This window comes from Struthio camelus, chromosome 1 (assembly GCF_040807025.1).
Source record: "Struthio camelus isolate bStrCam1 chromosome 1, bStrCam1.hap1, whole genome shotgun sequence".
NCBI classification, from domain to species: Eukaryota; Metazoa; Chordata; class Aves; order Struthioniformes; family Struthionidae; genus Struthio; species Struthio camelus.
In genome coordinates this window covers 6,896,006-6,917,686 of record NC_090942.1, presented here as the reverse complement: position 1 = coordinate 6,917,686, position 21,681 = coordinate 6,896,006, and the positions used below count along the sequence as shown (strand labels likewise).

The following is a 21,681-nucleotide window of genomic DNA, read 5'->3' as shown; positions in this document are numbered from 1 at the left end:
CTTTTTGCCCATGCAGTCCCTTCTGCATAAACCAAAAACTTGGATAACAAGTTAGTGGTTCTTTCTGTCAAAGCCATTTACATAGAGAGTGAAAAAGTATCGATCTCCAATAACAGTCCCCGTGGTTCTCCAATCATCGTCCCCGTTTTTCCCCTGACCCGTAACCTCTCCCCACTCTCATCTGCCCTCCATCATCTAACCAGCTCCCGTCTCCAGCTGAAAATGGGTCCGGCTCTGCTTCACCAGCGCCTGTATGCATTAGTCTCCCGTGCGACACCGTGTGAAATGCCCTGGGGAAATCCAAGTTGATTACAGACACAATTTCACACCTGTCCACCTTCTGAGAAACCTCTCAAAAACTCCGGCAGATTTGCTGAGTAAGAATTACCTTTCGTAAGAATCAGCTCACATCTATAACGTATTTTCGAATGATACTTATGACCCATGCAAATTCCTAGAATCAAGGCTATGCTTTAAAATTAAACATCGTAAAGATAGAAGCTGGAGGGTGAAAACTCAACCTTACCATTGTCTCTCCCTCCCCATTGTACTCATATCTAACAGTAACATCTGGGTTTTGCCACTTTGTCATCTGATACTCTATATAGTAGGAGCTAGTTTAAAAAAAATATGCAGGGCACTCTTGCACTCTGTGCATGAGAGATTTCAAGCCTGACACTGCAACAGAAAAACCTCAGCGGTAATTACTTAAATTCAGTCTCAAGCACGCACAACGGCCGTGGTCCCAAGTCCTGCAGGTTAGACACAGCACATGTGGTTGTGACACCACTCATTAGATCTCAAAAGCTGAAAAACATGTACGTGGAAGTGTGGGAGGACTCGAAACACGGCCTCGGTGGTTGGAGACCGTGTGGAGGCACCCAGGCTGCCAGTGTGCTGGCTTTCAAAGAGCCCCTAAATATTTCGGTACTTGCAAAATGCAAATGATTTTAATCACTTCCAGGAGAGCAGAGTGCAACCTCCTGAGTAGTGACGCAACGGCGGGCCTGGGGCGGCCGGTTAATGGCTTTGCTGTGGATCGCGATGGTCGGGTTGGGTGTGTGCCACGCGCCGTGCCGCCGCAGTCTGGCGCTCAGGGCTGCCTGGGTTCCCCTTCCCCGCTCCACAGCACCAACTGTGGATGCCCGCTGGCCCCCACCAGCCCTCCCACCTTGCACAAGGGTATCGCTGAAACTACAGCCAAAACTGAACCCAAAAAACCTCCTGGATAACTTCTACCTGCTCCGCGTCTTGCCCACCTCTCCTAGAGGGAGCAGATGTGTGTCTCGTTATCACGTTCCTCTGCTTGCTTCCCGGTAGACATAAACTACCACGTAAAATAGGATAATAATAAACACTGGCCTTTCACTACAGCACATCCTCGTTCGCTCAGCAGCCTCCCTCTAATCTGATAACGGGTCCGTAAAAGGCTGCGAGGAAGCATGGGATTTGCCGCCACAAGGGTGCCTTTTCCCTTCTTTCCCAAACGGAGACTCCTGCGGCAGCAAAGCGGACCTAGACTCACAGGCCTATTTTAGGGGACTTCAGTCCCTGCTGGAATTAACAGGGATCTAAAATGGGGCCAGGGATCAAAAGGACCTTGTGGGTTCGGCCCAAGATGGTCCTACATGTCCGAGGGGCTGCGTAGCCCTGTGCTGTTTGCTTCAGCTCTCAAACTCAACAACAAAAAAGAGCCAAGGAAATCTTTCCAGTTTAAAAGAGCAATGGGGAAGACGAGAAATCGTGGTGGTGCTTTACACTGCCTTCGCACGGAGCTCCGGGTATATGGGGTGTTGCAGAAGCTCTCACTAACAACAACTGCAAGAATGTAAGCATAGCATAGCATTCCACCAAAATTATGGTTTCTGTGTATCATCTGCCAGCCATAATGTTCTCTCCAATGTAATGTAAATTACACAAAGGGAACAAATCAAACTGGGAGCAGAGATGTCTGATCCACCTAGATTTTGAATTCCTTTAGCCCCCAGAAGTTGAAAGCACCATTTATTTCAGTGTTACGGGATTTACTGTGATTTTTTTTTTATTTAGTTTACTTAATCCCCCGGATTTCTATTGTTGCAGAAAGAGGGAAAGGTCTTATAAAACAACAGGGGACAGATATCGAAAGCCAAATGACTTTGCTGAGCTCCTTCACACATCTGAAAAAACCTTAGGAACTGCGTATCCTTGAAAGCACAGTGATATTTCTACTTACAGAGAATAGCCTAGCCATCACTCAATTGAAACGCAGCCTTTTCTGGGGTAGAAAACCCAATTAACAAAGCTGCACAGCAACTGAGTGCATACAGCAGGAGAGGACAGGATTTACACGCACTGTACTCGACATTCACACTGGCAACGGCACTTCTGTGGGAGCCCTATAGAAACGGTTCTTCACTGCAGATAATGAGAGCGCTACAGTGGACTTTAAAGGAGGAAACAGGTGTTTTTCCAAAGTGAATGAGACTTGGCTTTGCATCTGCCTGTCTGCCTCCTCTTCCTCCAACTTCAGCTCTGCAGAGCTAGCAAGTAATGCAAAAAAGTAGGAGACAACTGAACTAGGCTGTTTGTGGTTGGCGGGTATGAAAAGCAGTCTTAACGGCAGCAGAAGAGCGAGAGAGCCAGCTTATGGTTATTTTTGACAGCATCACGCAAGACTCAGATTGGAGCTTCATAAGCAGCTCGTCAGAGAAAAATTCTGTCCAAACTGGTGCAGCCCCTGGCCAAGCTAACAGAAATACACAGCCCTTCCTAACGAGAGAGAAATCTTTCGCAAATCAAAACGCTCATCTTCAAAAATATAAAACTAACCCCCTCACGCACACACACACTTGGGCAGTAACACTAAGTTGCACACTGCACATTCATCATTGCAATTCAGGGCTTGCGAAATTCTCAGAAAAATTTCCGGCTGATAGCAGCCGGTGACTTTGCTACATACATGACCACAGCCACGGTCACGCAACGAAGAAAGAACGGACCTTTCCCACCGTCAGCCTACTACAGACTACCCATACTAGACGCAGTGTTGCACAAAAGCCTGGGAGATGCTGAGAGACAGCAAACTGCCTGCAATCACTCCGCTCTACCTAGCCCAAAGGAAAGAAAGCGGCTGGTTTCTTCATAAGGGTGTATATAAGGAGAGTTCATAAGAAGAGCACAGCATTAGACCACACCTCCTAACCAAGAGTCAAAGCTCAGCTTTGCTAATAAATCCCATAGCTTTGTTAATAAATCCCCTTTAGAGAGCACAAAGTATTTCTCATGCATCCGTGATGACAACAAGACCATCAGACATTCATCAGGGCAATTTTTTTTTTTTTTTGCTTATTTGTTTATAGCAGGCTCTTAAAAAACTCTCACTCAGATTCCTTTGTGCTACTGGATTAAGAAAGTAAAGCTCGCTCCTTGTCAGGAGAGAGCCACAAGAAACTCCAGAGGTTTCTATATGTGGGCAACCTCGCTGGCAGACTGGGCCAGAAGGAAGGGGAGAGCAAGCATGAAGATATGCTCCTCCGAGGTATCCAAGGGAAAAGCTGACCAAGAGAGGAGCTTGCTGCTGTGTCAGGGAAATATAAATCTGAAGGTTGCTCTGGCTCTCTTAAGGATTAATTTCGTTTACTCATTAGAACATATAAAGACTGGAGTGACATCAAAGCATCATCTCTGAATGGCTGAAAAAAACCCAAGCAAAAAAAGAAAAAAAAACAGCATTCAAAAAGAATATTGAATACGGGGACTACAAGCCTTCATAATTAGTCTACGATGATTTGCATGACCTGTGCTTAATCCTCCTGCCTTTAAGCTACCTGGCAGACAGGTACACTGTAGTGGAAAACACTACAGAAACGAGAATCAATGAATTTCTTCTGTCTAACCACAATATCATTCTCACTTCATTTACTGCTTAGTGGGAAAGCATTTCTGCGGCCCAGGAATCAGCTCTTCCTAAATGGACGAGCCTCAAAGTTCAGCATTTTGGTCGTTTAAAGTAAGTAGGTGTTTGCTCATCCATAGCAGCCGGGACTGTAGAAAATCCCATTGCCTGACCTCTTAATACTGTCTTCTCTCCAGCTTGAAAAGTGACATGGCAAGGGCATGGTAGTAGGGGTCTACATGCTAAGATACATCATCTTTTCTAGGGAACGTAGGGAGTTGGAATAAGACCTGAAAAACTGCAAGAAAAAAAACACCTTTGGTTTCCTAAGTACCAATGGAAGACAGCAGTCTAGAAGTCTAATTACAATTCAGTGGGGGAGGACGGTGATATAAACCCCTTCCCAGATATTGCTGGATACCAAGTAAAAGAGCCATTCTTTTTAACATGAAATAATCTAGGTAGGTAAACCAAAAAGAAGTAAAACTACGGGAAAAAAAATTGCTCAAAATTGGGGCAACAAAGAAGAGGCCACTGAGAGGATCCTTGACACCAGCTAGGGGACGAAATTCTGAGTGCTGGCAGCATTTTGCACAAAAACAGAGGAGCACCCGAAGTTGTGCAGTGTGACTCAAGGATAAAATCATCTTGCAGGGAACTGGATTTCTCAGGAAAGTGCTGTTTTGCACTATTAGTCGGCTGCTGGTCCACAAAATCTTTTTATGCTCTTCACCATAGCGTGCGCTTTAAAGGGTTTTAGAAGCAGTGGTAGGAGTGGACGCAGAATGAATAAATATCTAGTAACCTTACAACCAGGCATTCATGCACATCTAGGTGTGCCTCAGAGCTACACTCATTATTTGTAACACTAGCAACAATTTAATATACAAATCCTGAAGATCTGAAAGTGTAAATGAAAATATACAGCTATTTCAGGAAAAAAAAAAGAGCATTTTATGGAACAAAATATTCACTTTAAATCTACATATAAGCACACATTATACTTGCATGCTATAATGCATAAAATTCTAACGTACCTAAATATGCACATAGATATATAGTTAGACAAAGCAATATAGTACACTTTACATGTACTTGAAAAATGCAGGGGCGGGGGGGGCGGGGAAGAACCCTCTCTTTTAGAAAAATATCAGTGTCAAAAAACAATCCTTAATGTGACTACAAAAAAGAAATCACATTTTGGAAAAAAGGCAGGGCAAGTCCATTTTTTAATTTTGGATTATCTCTGGAGCAATGACGTAGCAAGAGCCCAGCGCTATCCTTTCTCGCCTTTTGTATCCTGATTTTCCCCCCTGCGGGGCAAAGCAAGGAGACGAAAGGAAGTAGAAAATTATGTTTTTCATGAGCTAATCCTGGGAAAGTGACTGCTCAGCTTTCCATGTCTCTTGGCAATAATGATTTAAACAAGGACGGCAATCTTTTGTTATTTCTTGCACAGTTGGACCGCTCACTTCCAGATCACAGGCATTTAAACAGCAATTTCGAAAGAAGAGCAAGGCAGTAATCGAAAGGTATTCGGGAGTTCTCTGCTCTTCGGGCTCCTGCATAGCTCAACACAGTTGGCTTCAAAACAGGCAGCCCGGATGCAAACCTCTTTCGAAACCCTGAAGGCTAGCAAGATCGTCGAACAAAAACCCGAAAGCAAACAAGAGTACAACCACCGTACCTTTACTTTGGGGAGGGTTCTGACTTCTGTCTCGGAGAACGTTAATCTGGTAGACAGCTCCGTAAGGCTCAAAAAGTTCTTTTAACTCTTTTTCTGACCACGAGCGGGGAATCTGTCCAACAAACATCTTAATGGCATCTGGGTCTGGTTGGTCTGAATGATCCAAAGCTCCATTCATCTTGTTAGCTGTGCCGTTACTAGAGCGTAGAAAAGGAGATGAAAAAGAAAAGGCAAGTTAAGAGACTGCACAGTTTGAATGTGCACTAGATGCAGAAGATGATGTCAGTGGGCACAAAGCAGGAAAAAAAATCGTTTTTTAATTAATAGCATAAGTGTTATGAACAAAAAAACCAATGCGATTACATTTTTCATTGAGTCTGGTTTTCTCTGCAGGCTGCTGCTTAATGGCATTATATAAGAACAGAGCTGCACACTGCAAACCGGTACTTTTGCATCTTAAAGCAGAGAACAGTTGCAAATAAGTGAAGATTTCTTTCCATAGCTGCTGTAAACAGAACTGCAGTGAATTCCCCCTAAATCGGCTACTGGCAGAAATAAGGCAGCGCTGGGGTATGTGTGCGCGCGTGTTTTGTAATAAAGTCACATGAAAGGAATATGAAACACTTGGCAATCTGTCAGATGACTAATGCAAGATGCCAGCGATGAATTTGCAGATTGTGTGAAGCATCCATGTGTGCATCAAATTAGTACGATATTGCCTAGAATGGAAAACACCCCGGCTATGCGGCTGGTTGCTGCCGATTAGTTGCCTACGCTCTTTAAAAAGGAAAAGTAGTCTGGAGAGCTCCAGTTTAAAGTGCATTGTTTATTGCGCCCTGGCACAAAAAGCACAATTCAAGAGGAGAAGGCAGTGGCAAAACTGCCTACTTTGCTCAGAAAGAGAAAATGTGGCTTCAAAAAGTTTTGCTCCATGCAAAGAATATTAAATGTTTCAGAGTTTTCACACCCTGTAAACCGCTACCCTATCTGATTGCCAGATGTATATTTAAGTTCAAAATTTGTTTAAGGCTTTTCTTTTACTTTTCATGTACAAATATACCCTCTCTGGTGGTAGACCTGCTCTTCATTTTGATCTCTGCGGGTCCCAAGCACACTAATGCTGCCACTCAGGTACTGAACTGTGGCCATACTCACATCGACAAGAGACCGAGAAAAAATAATGCAAGGAAATGATAAACCGAGGCCCTGAGGCCTCAAGGCTACCTCCTGTAGACAGTCTATGAAGAGACGCTTGGCTCTCATCAACCTCTGCCTGGTGCAGAAGTTCACCCGACTAAGGCTCCCTTTCGGCTTTCAGGTGAGCAGAAGCATCAGTAAGGGGTGGGGTGTTCGCATGACACATGCCATCAGGACTCCTCCTGGCATATTGCATCCATACATAGCACTTCCAAAAAAATCAAAATCCAAAACAAAACCAAAAAGCCCCAAAACCGAAAAGTGACTGACTTGAAGAATGATACTCAATAGGAGCAACGTTCAAGACTTCCAGTGAGTAGCAGGCATCTACATGACCTTACACCTCTAGAAAACCACTCTGCTATTTTCTTTCATAATCTCCTATATGCTTATGCAAAACCAAGGGCATTAAAGAACCTCACCAGCAGCAAAAATAAAAAATATCTATTCCAACCCATAGCTTAAAATAAGCAAAGAAAATGCTCACACACTATTTTGGATCTGCAAAGGGAAGAAAAGGTAGAAACTTAGCTGGGTATCTGCAGGCTTTCTCCCGTACTCATTCAACTATTTTCCTTCAAAAATCAGTTTTGCTTTTCCTTTCCTTTGTTCTCAACTTTGTTAACATTAAAAAACGAATTACGAGTTCATTTTTAAATTATGGCCTTCATCTCTTTTCTTGGATCCCTTGTTTAACATATTCACACACAATTACTACATTAGCCCAAAACTACAGCAAAGATCATATTTAATAGAGAATAACAAGTTTCTTCCTCGGCTTTTTCCTTGACCCAAGCTACCTCACCACCAGGCGTATCAAGAGCACCACAATTTCCATTGCTAACAAGACAGTTTTTAGGAAACCACAAAACCTAACGCATCTAACTGTTTACTCAGGTTAATTACTCAGCTACCATCAAGTTCCTGTTTTGAGCTAAGGGTTCAGGCGCAGGCCAAGAGCTATCCTAACCCAACAAAATACTTGAGCGCTTACTTTCCTTTGGCACAACAGGAGTGGATTAAATTGCTCATATTCTTTAAATGCTTTATAGGCTAAAGATGGTTAAATGCTCTATATGCTGTGATGCAAGGCTGAGGAAGACACATTTTGTCACTCGCTTCCTGCATGGACTTGGGCAAGTCATTAAAACTTCCCCAGAGTAACTTCAACCATCCCCTGGCAGCTCTACGAACCCATAACTCCTGCAGATTTGGAAAAAAAAAAAAAAAAAAGAATAACTTAAGCTTTTCTTTATAACCCTCTTCTACCACTCACACAGTGGTTCTTCTGAGCTGCCAAAGTTTTGGGGAGGGGGACAGGCAGGTTCAGACCTCAGAGAAGGCCCTATTTCTGCGAGCACAGCTGGCAGAGCTCCAATTTCCTCCTTTCTAACCCGATTTCTTTTGACTTTAGCGCGAATGAAGCGATCGCCCGGCACGGAGCAAGGATCCCAAGCTTCACGGTGGGACTCAAGGGGTGCGTGACCGCCGTCACTGCAACAGCCGTGACACTAATAGCATCACTCAGCTCAGGCAGCAGCTAGAGCCAACTCGCACACACTGAACCCGGGGATAAAACGATGGAGAGATAAAAAGGAGAAAAAAAAAAAGTGTTACATGTTCTATTAATGTGATCCTTGAAGTTCACTCTAAGGAACTACAGAGCCTACCTGCCTTACAATTTAGCTATCGCATAGCTTGTTTAGGTCAACACAAAATCCAGTCAACTATTTTGATCTCTTAGCAAATAATTCCTGCTAAAGATGAATTCCCTTCTCCTCTCCCAACCTTAATCTTCACCTGCTGGAAGGTATTGCGCTACAGTAAGACCTATTAGTTGCCACGCACTGTTGCTCATCGTTGCTGGCCCCCTGGGTGTCTGAGGAAAAGGCTCTTTCCTTCTCCTCTTGCTCTAGCCAGGAAATAACAAGGCAAAAATAAAAAATAAAAAAACCCTAAAGAGTGAAACTTTCAAAGAGGAGGTAAAGCAATGCTTTTGAAAGCCTATGACTATTTCTTGAAAGCAGGAGCACGCAGCGATGGTGGTGGCTAGGGGACACTAATGAGAGTGGAATCCCTTGGCAACTACTGTCAGCACCCAACCCACGACAAATATTAAAAAAAAAAAAATTAGATCATCTAGCTTGCTGCCCCTCCACTGCAGCAACCCTTCCCTCTCTGGTTGATGTAGCCCATCGGACTCGGGGTGACCTAGCACATCATCTTCGCTGACAAGGTGTCGTCTCCATCAGAGAGGGCAGCCCCAGGGCAGGGATGAAGCCACTGAGGCGCTGGCTGCTCGGCGTTGCTGCCAGAGCAGCCTCTCTCGCAATTTGTGCCCAATTTGCCTGCTAATAACCTAACTACCATGCCATCAGTTCAACGAGTTGACAGGGCCACCCTTGGAGGAACCAGAGATGGCTTTCATACCACTGCAGCTTGAGCAGGAGCACTGGAAAAAACGGAGCAGACGCCTCGGCTGTCGCTCCCATTCGTGCCCAAATTCCCACGAGGCTCCGGGAGCGGGTGGGTCGCTCAGCAGAGGCAGGTTTCACAGCAGCAACGTCAGAGGTGCTTAAATTCATTAGTGCTCATCTCTCCGGTATTAATCCAAGTTGCTTTCCATTAATAACACGCCAGGTGTTGAAAACCAGTTGTTATGGAGACCAAATGGGTTTACACGAGACCCATTTTTCAAATCTATTTTTAATGCTGGCCAGACCCTCTCTGACTGTTCTGTTTTGGTTAATACTTCTCCCAGCGCTCACCCGACTTTAGCTATTCTATCATTGTGTTGGAGATTTGCTTTTTTCGTGTTCTGTGCTCTAAGCCTAAAATGTACATCCTTTGAAGAACGTGTTTAACTCCCTCTAAGAGCTAAAACAACATGATAAAGAACAGGTTGCAAGAGCACAGACTACTAAATCCACCCCACCACAGAGGCGTTCACAGGCATCACAGTTTTACGGCCACAAATATTTACAGCTGCCCTGCGGAGTCATTTTTTAGGGTCATTTTTAGGGACAGAAGGGACAAGACCGTTTTGGAGGACTCCAAGTACTCGAACCCCTACGAAAAGGGACAAATCAGCACGCACCTCACCACACTTAAAAATCACAATTGCTGCTTTATGAGCAAATTTTATCCAGAAGGACCTGAAAAGGCTTTCGAAACTCATTGTTTGGCTAGGAATGACTTCATCGGAAGGTGACAGACGGCAGCTGTTTAATGACATGGAGCGTTATCGCACCACAATTTGAGCCAGGAAGAGGAGAACAGTACCACCCCCAACTGCAAACTGCAGGGGGCTGGGATTTATAGACACACAATGTAATTACCTATGTTGGATTTGGGCCAGCAAAACACAGGCCAGAACCTTTCACAAAAAATAGAAGCATATTTTCAAGTCGTAAATGACCAGGTCTCCATCTTTTTTGGGATGGGGCGGGGGAAAGCATCTCCAGAGCTTTCTGGTCCATCAGCATTTTCACGGGCAGCAGCTCAAAAGCTGCTTAGAGAGAAGGTGATGTTTCACAAGGCATCAACTGCTCCTGCTTCTGATAGAACTATAAAAAAAATCATTTATGATGATGATAATAATAATAAAAATAATAATAATAATGGTTATTACTATTAAGTAGCACATATCCATAACAGCAGTTGCTGAAGGCATCTGACATCATGCCCAATTAAGTCAGCAGCATACAGCAGGACTTTTGGTCCTATGCACGTGGTAACGTACACAAAATAATCTTCTCCAGGCCTCCCTGCACCCATATGCATGTGAGACAAATTAGCTGCTGGAAGACTTGCAAAGCTGGAACTACGCAGCACTTGGAGGCCAGCTGCAATTTTAGAAGGGACACCTACACTCTGAGCTTTCAGGCCGCTCTCCCTTATCCTTAGTGACCCATGAAGCCGGTAACAAAGAGCTGAGCAATTCTTCATCTATCCAGCAGAGAGCAACAACACTTACACTCATATGTGCACGTTAACTACATTAACAATTTTGACGGCTTTTAAAACCCGACGTTCAATGCTGAGATTTTATTCATGTTGATAGCTAATAGCACTCGAGTGCCAGTGTAAGCATGGTGAATGCAAAGAGGTTTTCATCTTCTGCGTCTGCAGAAATTAGCTGTAAAATCACACCGTTGCTTCAAGACAAGGGAATCTCTTTTACTGCCCTGAGAAACAATTCAAAACTCACAGGCATTTTTCTGGTGGGGTCGGTGCTGAGCTGCTTTGCTAACTCTCTCCCTGTATTGCACTGCACAAATCAAGATACACCACTGCTGCAAGAGGGGATTGCTTGTTTCTGCACTAACTCCAATTTTAGTACAGGTGATCACTGTAAGGCCTTAAAAACGAGTTTTAAGTAAGGTAAGGAAGGAGCGTCCTGTCCCAAGGGAGGACAGATTTGATAACCTGGAGAAAATAATTTGTACTTAATTTGGACTGGGAGAAGGAGAAGCAGAGGGAAGAGGCCTTTCAAGTAGGCAGGACAGGGTACATGACGCTAAATCCAGCATGAATTGGGAAAAGCACCAAACAAAACACATACCAAGGGGAGTGGTATAGTGGCAGGGGAGTCAGTAAAACACCGTTCAAGTCAGGATGCCTCCAGCGGGTGCATACAACCAGGGGAGACAGCATGCAACATGGCTATGGAGGATCCTCTTGCACCTCTTCTGGGAAGCCTGTGTGCTTGACTGGCTCTCTCAAATGCCTGTATACCAATGCACGCAGCATGGGGAATAAGCAGGAAGAGTTAGAGATCTGTGTGCGGTCGCAGGGCCATGATCTCATTGCAGTGACAGAGACATGGTGGGATAGTTCACATGACTGGGATGCTGTCATGGATGGCTATGTGCTTTTTAGGAAAGACAGGCCAGGAAGGCGAGGGGGTGGAGTTGCTCTTTATGTGAGGGAGCAACTAGAATGTATGGAGCTCTGCCTCGGGGTGGATGAAGAGCAAGTTGAGAGCCTATGGGTAAGGATTAAAGGGCAAGGTAACATGGGTGACACTGTTGTGGGGGTTTACTACAGGCCACCTGATCAGGAGGAAGTCGTCGATGAGGCCTTCTACAGACAGCTGGAAGAAGCCTCACGATCACAGGCCCTGGTTCTCATGGGAGACTTCAACCACCCTGACATCTGTTGGGAAGACAGCACAGCTAGGCACAAACAGTCAAAGAGGTTCCTGCAGAGCATTGATGATAATTTCTTGACCCAGGTGGTGGAGACGCCAACGAGGAGAGGTGCAATGCTAGACCTTGTACTAACGAACAAAGAAGGTCTAGTTGGAGATGTGAAGGTTGGGGGCAGCCTTGGCTGCAGTGACCATGAGATGGTGGAGTTCAGGATCCTGCGAGGAGGGAGCAGGGCAATGAGTAGGATTGCAACGCTGGACTTCAGGAGAGCTGACTTTGGCCTCTTCGGGGACCTACTTAGGGGAATCTCCTGGGGTAGGGCCCTAGAAGGAAGAGGGGTCCAAGAGAGCTGGTTAATATTCAAGCATCACCTCCTCCAGGCTCAGGATCAGTGCATCCCTCTGAGGAAGAAGTTCAGCAAAGCGGGCAGGAGACCTGCATGGATGAGCAAGGAACTCCTGGCCAAACTCCAGCAGAAGAAGGAAGTGTACAGAATGTGGAAAAGGGGACAGGCCACTTGGGAGGAATACAGGGACGTTGTCAGAGCGTGCAGGGATGCGACAAGGAAGGCTAAGGCCCAGTTGGAATTAAATCTGGCAAGGGATGTCAAGGACAACAAGAAGGCCTTCTTCAAATACATCAATAGCAAAAGGAAGACTAGGGAAAACGTGGGCCCGCTGCTGAAAGGGGCGGGTGCCCTGGTGACAAAGGATACAGAGAAGGCAGAGTTATTGAATGCCTTCTTTGCTTCTGTCTTCACTGCTAAGGCCAGTCCTGAGGAATTCCAGACCTTGGAGACAAGAGAGGAAGGCTGGAGAAAGGAAGACTCTCCCTTGGTTGAGGAGGATCGGGTTAGAGATCTTTTGTCCAAACTTGACATCCACAAATCCATGGGCCCCGATGGGATGCACCCACGAGTGCTGAGGGAGCTGGCGGATGTTATCGCTAGGCCTCTCTCCATCATCTTTGAAAGGTCCTGGAGATCAGGAGAGGTGCCTGAGGACTGGAAGAAAGCCAATGTCACGCCAGTCTTCAAAAAGGGCAAGAAGGAGGAGCCAGGAAACTACAGGCCTGTCAGCCTCACCTCCATCCCGGGAAAGGTGATGGAACAGCTCATCCTGGAGGTCATCACTAAGCATCTGGAGGACAAGAAGGTGATCAGGAGTAGTCAGCATGGATTCACCAAAGGGAAATCATGCTTGACCAATCTGATAGCCTTCTAGGATGGAGCGACTGGCTGGGTAGATGAGGGGAGAGCAGTGGGTGCTGTCTACCTGGACTTCAGCAAGGCTTTTGACACTGTCTCCCATCACATCCTCCTAGGTAAGCTCAGGAAGTGTGGGCTAGATGAGTGGACGGTGAGGTGGCTTGAGAACTGGCTGGATGGCCGAGCTCAGAGGGTTGTGGTGAATGGCGCAGAGTCAAGTTGGAGGCCTGTGGCTAGTGGTGTCCCCCAGGGGTCAGTCCTGGGCCCAGTCTTGTTCAATATATTCATCAATGACCTGGAGGAAGGGACAGAGTGCACCCTCAGCAAGTTTGCTGATGATACTAAACTGGGGGGAGTGGCTGACACACCAGAAGACTGTGCTGCCATTCAGAGGGACCTGGACAGGCTGGAGAGGTGGGCGGAGAGGAACCTCATGAAGTTCAACAAAGGCAAGTGCAAGGTCCTGCACCTAGGCAGGAATAATCCCATGCACCAGTACAGGCTGGGGACTGACCTGTTGGAAAGTAGCTCTGCCGAGAAGGACCTGGGAGTGCTGGTGGACAACAAGTTAAACATGAGCCAGCAGTGTGCCCTTGTGGCCAAGAAGGCCAATGGGATCCTAGGGTGCATTAGGCAGAGTGTTGCCAGCAGGTCGAGGGAGGTGATCCTGCCCCTCTATTCAGCCCTGGTGAGGCCTCACCTGGAGTACTGTGTCCAGTTGTGGGCTCCCCAGTACAAGAGAGACATGGCACTCCTGGAGAGAGTCCAGCGGAGGGCTACCAAGATGATTAGAGGGCTGGAGCATCTCTCCTATGAAGAAAGGCTGAGGGAGCTGGGCCTGTTCAGCCTGGAGAAGAGAAGATTGAGAGGGGATCTCATCCATGTGTACAAGTATCTGAAGGGGGAGTGTCAAGAGGATGAGGCCAGCCTCTTCTCCCTGGTGCCCAGCAACAGGACAAGAGGCAATGGGCAGAAACTGAACCACAGGAAGTTCCATCTGAACCTGAGAAAAAACTTCTTCACTGTGAGGGTGACAGAGCATTGGAACAGGTTGCCCAGAGGGGTGGTGGAGTCTCCTTCGCTGGAGATATTCAAAACCCGTCTGGATGTGATCCTGGGCAATATGCTCTAGGTGACCCTGCTTGAGCAGGGAGGTTGGACTAGATGATCTCCAGAGGTCCCTTCCAACCTAAACGATTCTGTGATTCTGTGATAGGAAAACATCGGATGAGAGACGAGCATACCTGACATAAACCCCAGCGTTCTCAAGAGATCTCGACGCAGAGTCCTCATTAGTATTACAGGAAGAAATCAAGGGTACAAAAGGAAATCACAATAATAGCTACGTTAAAATGCAATTACCTTTTGAGCTTGTCGTGCACATTACAGCGCGTATACGGCTTTGCGCCAAGGCTTCTCGACTTCCTAAAATGAGCCCTAGGAGCTCAGCTCACCAGAGCAAACAAGGCAACGTCGGTCCCTAGATGGCTGAATTTTTGGCTCGGTGGGCGCAGGGCTGGGCAGCCAGGAGGGGGCTCGGCTCGCGGGTGCTGCACCCCTTCCAAGCCTCTCTTGCCCACCGGCTCTCTCAAGGCCAGGAGTTCACACTGACTCCTCAACGCCTCAACGCATACGTGTTTAAAACTACCGAATGACTTTATCTGAATGCTTTTGGCACGAAGGCTGCTCAGACCTGCACAGTCAGGCAACAGGAACTTTGCAAAAGCTTTGTAGGACTGCTACGTCGTCGCTTCGGAAGAGCCTTACTTGCAAACAAATCTTAAGAAACAAACCCAGCGATATCCAGTGTGGTGGCCTCAGACTGTTCTCAACTCTTAGAGCTGATGTATATGCCTAGTTTTTAAGGAAATTATTCTTTAGGACATGCTATAGCGCTTACTGATGTATCCATGCCGTACACAGACAAAAGTGAAGGAACTCACACGACATATAATCTTGTATTTATTTCTTCTATACACATACGCGTGCTGTACAGATAAACAAGAGAAAGAACGCGTGCACAAGTGAATGCAAATAGAGGAAGAGGTTTCATTTTAAAGCCCTCTATTCTGAAAATCAATTAAAATGTCATTGCTAGTTCATCCCATAGTGGAAGCAAACAGTTAAACAGACCATCTGCACAGGTCTGAACCGAGTGCTTTTTTTTTGTTTATGCTGAGAAAACTTATAACTGTCTATTTTCAATATCTTTAAGGATTTCCCTGTTGAATATCCTTCAAAACCCTGGCCTGTAGATTTTACTAAACTGAAACTAATGGGGGCTGAATAGTGACAGAGACCTGCCCTTAAGAGTTGAGAAAAATGAAATCTGCCCCAATCCTTCCTGTCTTGGGTTTGATCCCCTTCTTGTTCAAGTAAGGATGGGGATCATGGATTTCTAAGGATATAGGATGAGGATGATTAAAAGAAGCACTTGAAAATGTGCATTGAGAGGCTGCATACGAGCCCACAGCGCTGCTCTTCTCGGCTTTCCTGGAGGCTTTAGGATCTAGTTAGATCAAGGCTAGCTGAGGTTCTCCAAGCGACCACCCAAGAAGTCACCTTTGCTGCATGGGCAGAATTTGTACCGTACATCAAACCCTCCAACAAGCTGGGGTCTGTCTCCTTCACGTGTAACATAGGCTCATTTCTAACTCTTTGCAGCAGGGGAAAAGTAACACAAGAGTTAAGACAGTACTGATAAAGGCCAAAGTCATGCTTTTTAGATAGCTGTTTTCTGTAGGCCAGCACACCAACAGGCATCCATCCATCTGGTTTCAACCTGGAGAGTCCAGCATTAACAAAGGCTTCTCATTTATCATTTTTTCCGTTTCTAAACTAATCTCTGCTATGGCAAGGAGCGAGCCCTGGCAGGTCACTGCATCTAGCTAGTGAGCAACGCCTGCAACTTACAGTTCAACTTCTCTTTTACTCCTCGCCACCTTTTTCCATCGGGGTTGCAAACTGTTTGGGGCAGAGGCTGTCCTCTTGCATAAACGTCTGCATTACGTCCAAAAGGGGCTCAGACTGCCAAAGGGGCCTCTCGGCATTACCGTAAGTTGGACCGTAACATGACAGAGTGCTCCTGTATTTGCACAGCTATATCAGAGCTTCGAGCCCTGATCGACATAATTTAGTGCATGAAGCTGAGTCTCCGGGAGCTGGCTGCTCAGCATTAATGCCGTGGGTTATTAATGCCTTGCTCTACTGATTACACACATTTGCAATGAGGCAAACTTCCTTCTTTGTGGCAGGAAACATTTTTCGGTATTACCTTGGAAAAAAAAAAGTATTTGATTACACCCAAATGCTTATACAGTTGTGCCATGTCAACAACTGAATTAGAATAGTACCAGGCTTTTAAAATTCAAGACACGCAGGACCATCTGTTTTCTTGTCAACAACCTCAGTCTCTTCTCCCTGTTCTAAACACTTAATTCCAAAATTTACTAAGTTATTACCAAATTCCCGTCTTCCGTTGCTCTAAAAAACTTCAAAGCCAGACAGGATGCCTTAAAAATATATTTTTTAAGTGGCCTAAATAACGATGGGACTATTTCAGCAAGTCTTACGTCCAGGCTGGCATTAAGCTTGCATGCTCTTCTGAGGTTTGCAAGGGTTTTGCAGGAAGGACTGCAGAACCCAACGTACTGCAAGACTGGCACCCGCGCGCGTGCACACACGCTCGCACCAGCGCACTGCCGAGCTTCACGCAGGGCGCAGCGCTACTTTAATAGGGTCCGTGAACGTGTGTCAGAAGAGAGGGATGCTGAGAGCCCATGTCTGACAAGGCTGCTTCACCTAAACGGCTTCGTTGAAAGGGGAACGGCAGATCGCAGCACTGCTCGTATGAAGGACATGGGCAATTGCATTTATCTGCACTTCCTTACGTGTGATGTGAAATCAACAAGGAAAGCAAGCTGCAACATTCAATTTTCTTACTTAAAAAAAGAAAAAAAATCCTATCATGCTCCCTCTTGCTCCCCTTCTTTTACAAATCTGAATAGGCAAAAGCATTGTTGTCCAAAGGATGATGCAACTGTGATTTTAACAAGTTGAGCATCGTTACAGCAAAACCTCCCTCAGCTGATTTTTTTTTAAGTCATTTCTTCATTTTTTTTGACACCACATCTGGCATGTAGAATACAGATGATCATTTGTTTATATATCTGTCTAAATGCCTTTTCCAAACACTGCCAGATGGAGCCTTTCAAAATCAAATTAATTTCAGATTAATTCACTCTGGACCCACTCCAGTTTCATGACTCTATGCTTTGAGGCACCATCTAAATTGATTTAGAGTCATGAACTTAAAGAGCTCAAGTCCTTAGGTATAGAAAGAAATCCAACATCTTTCTTGCATACTGAAAGAGTCAGCAAACCAAAAGCAATCAGCAATCCTAAGTTTTTGCTGTTTCAGACAAACCCAGAAATCAAGCTAAGAATGCAGCACTGTATATATTGCCAAAATAATCTATAAAAAAACTTCACGCTTTGTCCAAAAGAAAAAAAAGAAAGGAAATCACACTAGAATTTACATCTTCAATGCTCTAACCTCTCCTGAGGAGTCCAATAAAATTTATTGCTCTAATTAAAAAGCAAAAAAAAAAGGGTCGTTCTAAACCTTGCAATAGCAGCAGTCGCAGAAAGATAGGAGACAGGTAATAAAAACCTCCGCTGCAATAGATTTATCTAAGGAACTATAAACAAATGTAGCCCGCAAACACTGTGGGCTTGCATACTGTCAATCCTCTACGGATGCCTTTATTATCTCACTTGTTTCAATTGCAATTTGGGTTTCCATGGAGATGTAACAGTCAACTCTGGAAAATTATAAGATAAATGTCAGGCAGTGATAACGGTGTTAATGAAGCTTCATTGACAAGCAGAACTACGCTTCAAATAATAGGCATATTTCTATTAGCATATGTATAACCTGTCCGGAAAAAGAAGAAAAAGAAATCCCGACAACAGGGAAAGGCAATATTAGAAAATGAAAATGAATTTGTGCCTACAGGACTATGCACAACACATAACAAAACACTCCGTCCACGCGAAGCGATGAACTCCTGGCACACGGAAAAGGTGTCGCTTCGAAATGTACCCGCCCAATCCCTTCCGAAATTTTTGCTGGCTGCTCTTGCTCCGAAGAGATCGCTTTGCTGATATGGGCAACACGCTTTTGCATCGCGTGACGCTTGCTTCCCTACAACACGCCGTGGAAGGACCCGTTTCGCATGGCGCTTTCAAGCCTGCTTTACAACGGGCCGGCTGCAGCTGCAGCGAGCTCTTGGAAAGATGCAACCATCCGTGGAGACGCCAGTTGCGTGCATGCAAACCCAACGCACACCGCCAGAGCCTCCGCGGAGCAGCTCTGCTCCTCCTAAATTCAGGCTGTTTAGTAAAGGAAAACACACCTGTTCTCTGGGAAACACTTCCCAGTTCTTCCAAGAGGCGCATGGCACATTTTGTTGTCCAGCCAGTTTTGAGGGGCAGAAAAGGGAATTATAAGAGCGCCCAGTCCTTCTGCAGAGCAGACCTCGGCTCTGAGTAGGTTGCTGGTCAATAACAAAGTCACTAGAGCGTTTTTTCAAGTCAAGCCACAAGGAAGTTAAAAAAAATTCAATTCTTTTCCTTTTTGCAATCTTATCTAACTACACCTCAACAGTACATACTAGAAAAATCCAGGTATTTCCTTAGAGGTACAGTCCCAATGATTTTCAATGTACTTCTAACTCACTCTGGTGCTTTTGGAAAAAAACCGCCCAGTATTATTGGTAGAAGATCCTATGTTACAGCAGGAGTACATCTACTGATTTCATGGAAGACAGAATTATGGGTTTAGCTGGACCTTTGTTTCAGATTTGGTCGGCAATTCTTGCAAGCTATGGCTAGTGTCCAGTGGTGGTGGGATGAGGTCCCACCATGAAGCTTCAGCCTAGCTTTAGCTTTCTGGAGCAGCACTATCAACATGCGTAACTGCAAACACAATAGAGAAACTATCTGGCTGTGAACCCAGAATGCGAAGCAATTTTTAATAAAAAAAAAAATACTGCGCGTGCTAGATGGATACTCTTCCCCTGTGCACAGAGAAACAAGTCGCACCGTCTCCCTTTCACAGTTGCTGAAGCCTCTAAATTCTATTGCAATGTGTGGTCCAAATGCTTCAAAAAAGGCTTCACTTTCACTTGCAGGTTGCCAGCGTTTATACTTTTACATCTGAAGAGACAGTGGTTATGCAAAATGTTACATAGCACTGCCACACAACTAGTCATCAGAGAATCTCAGCCATTAAGGTGACCTGCAGTTATTGTACAAGATTTTATTTCGTTTCTTGCATTTACCATAACACTGCAAGTAAGTTCTTTTGCTCTGCTGGATTACATGGTTACAATGCTATTTTGATGCTTATAAGAAAATAAACAAAAATATACATAATTCGGAAGGGAGTAACTCCTCCTTTAACGAGATCGCTCAGTGAAATGAAAAACCTCAGGAAAACTGGTTTAAATTTTCCTAATAAACATACCATGACAAATCCAAACAAAAACACACCCTAATACTCTTCCAGAATCATATGGCAGTCATTTATAGAGACGCTTTTGACTTCCACGATAGACCTCCATCTCCGAGCTGAGAGTTTCCATGCTGCTCTGCGCAAACGTAGGGGTCAGAAAACGTCACAAGAGAGCCATTTTCAAGCCGCTTGGCAAATCGACACCAAAACACATTTTGAAAAGTTGACAAAATCTGCCTGTTTAACATCAGAGTAAATACTTGCAGCAGGAAGAATTTTAAAAGATGAGGTCCCTTTCTAATTGTACCTTTTGGACAGAAGCTTATTGTTGTGGGCTGTTGTTTCCCGTGGAGGTTTTATTCCCAACCGAGAAAGAAGTCAGGACGTGGTAGACGGGTTGGCAGCTTTCCAGAAGAGATTTGAAAGGAGATGGGGGAAAAAATGGGAATATCTTTCACATCCCTCTGACCATCCCATGAGGTATGAAGCCGATTAATTTACAAAGCCTCACGCAACAGAAAAAATATATCTGTGGGTACTTTTAAGCTCCTGGTCCATACCTCACTGGCAGAAGCTGGGCCATCTCAGGTTTGGCTAGCTGTTAACACCAGCGTGAGGCACTGTGTGATTTATAGAAATCTCTGTCATCACACCACAGGGTTAATTTCTTCCCGTCTTTTTTCTCTTTTCCTCCTCCCCTGAAAATGGAAAACTCTCATTCGCGATGACAAGTTTTTGGAAAGCTGGCGGATTAGTAACACCATGTGGTTCCTCTAAGATCTGCAGCCCTCTTCCAGTTGCTTTTCTGTATAACCCCTTGCTGTACGGTCACTGGCACCTTCACTGAGCAGACAGAGACAGGGAAGAAACCTGCCCCAGGGTGCTTGAGGACCTGGGCAGGGGCAATAAAAAATACCCAACTGAAGCTCTCGGGCCTCAGTTGCTTGACAGAGGACACACAGTTCTACTGCTGGAGAAGGGACTTTTCCACATGAACACTTATTTGAATGATTTGAGGCCTGAACCTGCTGGGCTCATCATTGTAAATAAGAGATATGGGGAAATAAAGGTGAAGCCTCTTCTAAGGGTGGTGTGGTGGAACCATCCGTCAGAGCAGACAAGACCTGAGAGACAGCCAAAGCAGGGAAGTGTTTCTCCTGATAAAAGCAGAGGACCAGAAAACGAAGAGACAGGTTTTCTGCCACACTCACTTTCACTGGATTCTTCGCCTTGCTGTGCTTATTCCCCTCCCTTTTGACTCGGTACATTATGTTCCCGTCCCTAAGAAGTGCTCTGAAACGTTCGCAGGAAAGCGCTATGTAAATGTTGAACTGTTATATTATTAAAGACCAAAAAGCTTTCATGTTATGCTCTTTCTTTTAAGTTTGTGCAATTCTAATTCATCTTTTAAGAGCAGGATTTGAAAATTGAGCAATATTGCAGGAGTGAAGTACTTTCCAAAGCCACTATTATTATTTGCATTGCAGAAGCATCTCTGAGGCCCCAAACAATGCTGGCTGCTTTTTAAGTAGCAGACATAATTTTATTAGTAAACCCAGATGTCTTCTTACTATATTCATATGTTAGGAAACATGCTGCACTCCGAGAGTATTTTAAAAGGTGGCTGGAGAGGGGGAAGGAAGTCAGGTCCACAAAGTCATACATTTTCAATCTGTTGTTTTCTATGAAGTATCTTCATAAAATAGCCCCAAGATTTTGAAAGCATCTTGACTTTTCTGTGGTTCCACCTTTTTGTGATTAGACTGCATGTCAACACACATAGCTAGTTGCTGTATTAGTAAAACAGTTAATACTTTACTGAAAATGGACAGAGGATCTGAGAGATAATAATCAAGAGTTTTCTAGGAAAACAGGAACATATGCCAGGAAGTTTCAAGGCGGAAGGGAACACAGATCTGATACGGGAGTTGACACCTCACGCTACTCAATCTCTCTTTCCGTTGCTTATCCTGCACCTCCTTTGCAATTCTTTGTTATTTAATTCAGTGTTGCATTAGGCTGAGATGCTCATTAAAACTACTT

General features: G+C 45.0%; 1 protein-coding gene across 50 annotated transcripts in view; it reads right to left on the bottom strand.

The window, feature by feature from the left end:
- CELF2 (CUGBP Elav-like family member 2) overlaps positions 1–21,681 on the bottom strand; it is a 354,164-nt gene that overhangs the window by 119,466 nt on the left and 213,017 nt on the right. For 48 of the 50 annotated variants that reach the window (XM_068908455.1, XM_068907414.1, XM_068909757.1 and 45 more), the window contains one exon: positions 5,565–5,761. In XM_068908455.1, coding sequence (XP_068764556.1) covers positions 5,565–5,761 — 197 coding nt within the window. Of the gene's footprint in view, positions 1–5,564; positions 5,762–5,927; positions 6,107–9,191; positions 9,362–21,681 lie in introns of those variants that run through there. The other 2 variants (XM_068907268.1, XM_068909336.1) reach the window with 2 other exon arrangements.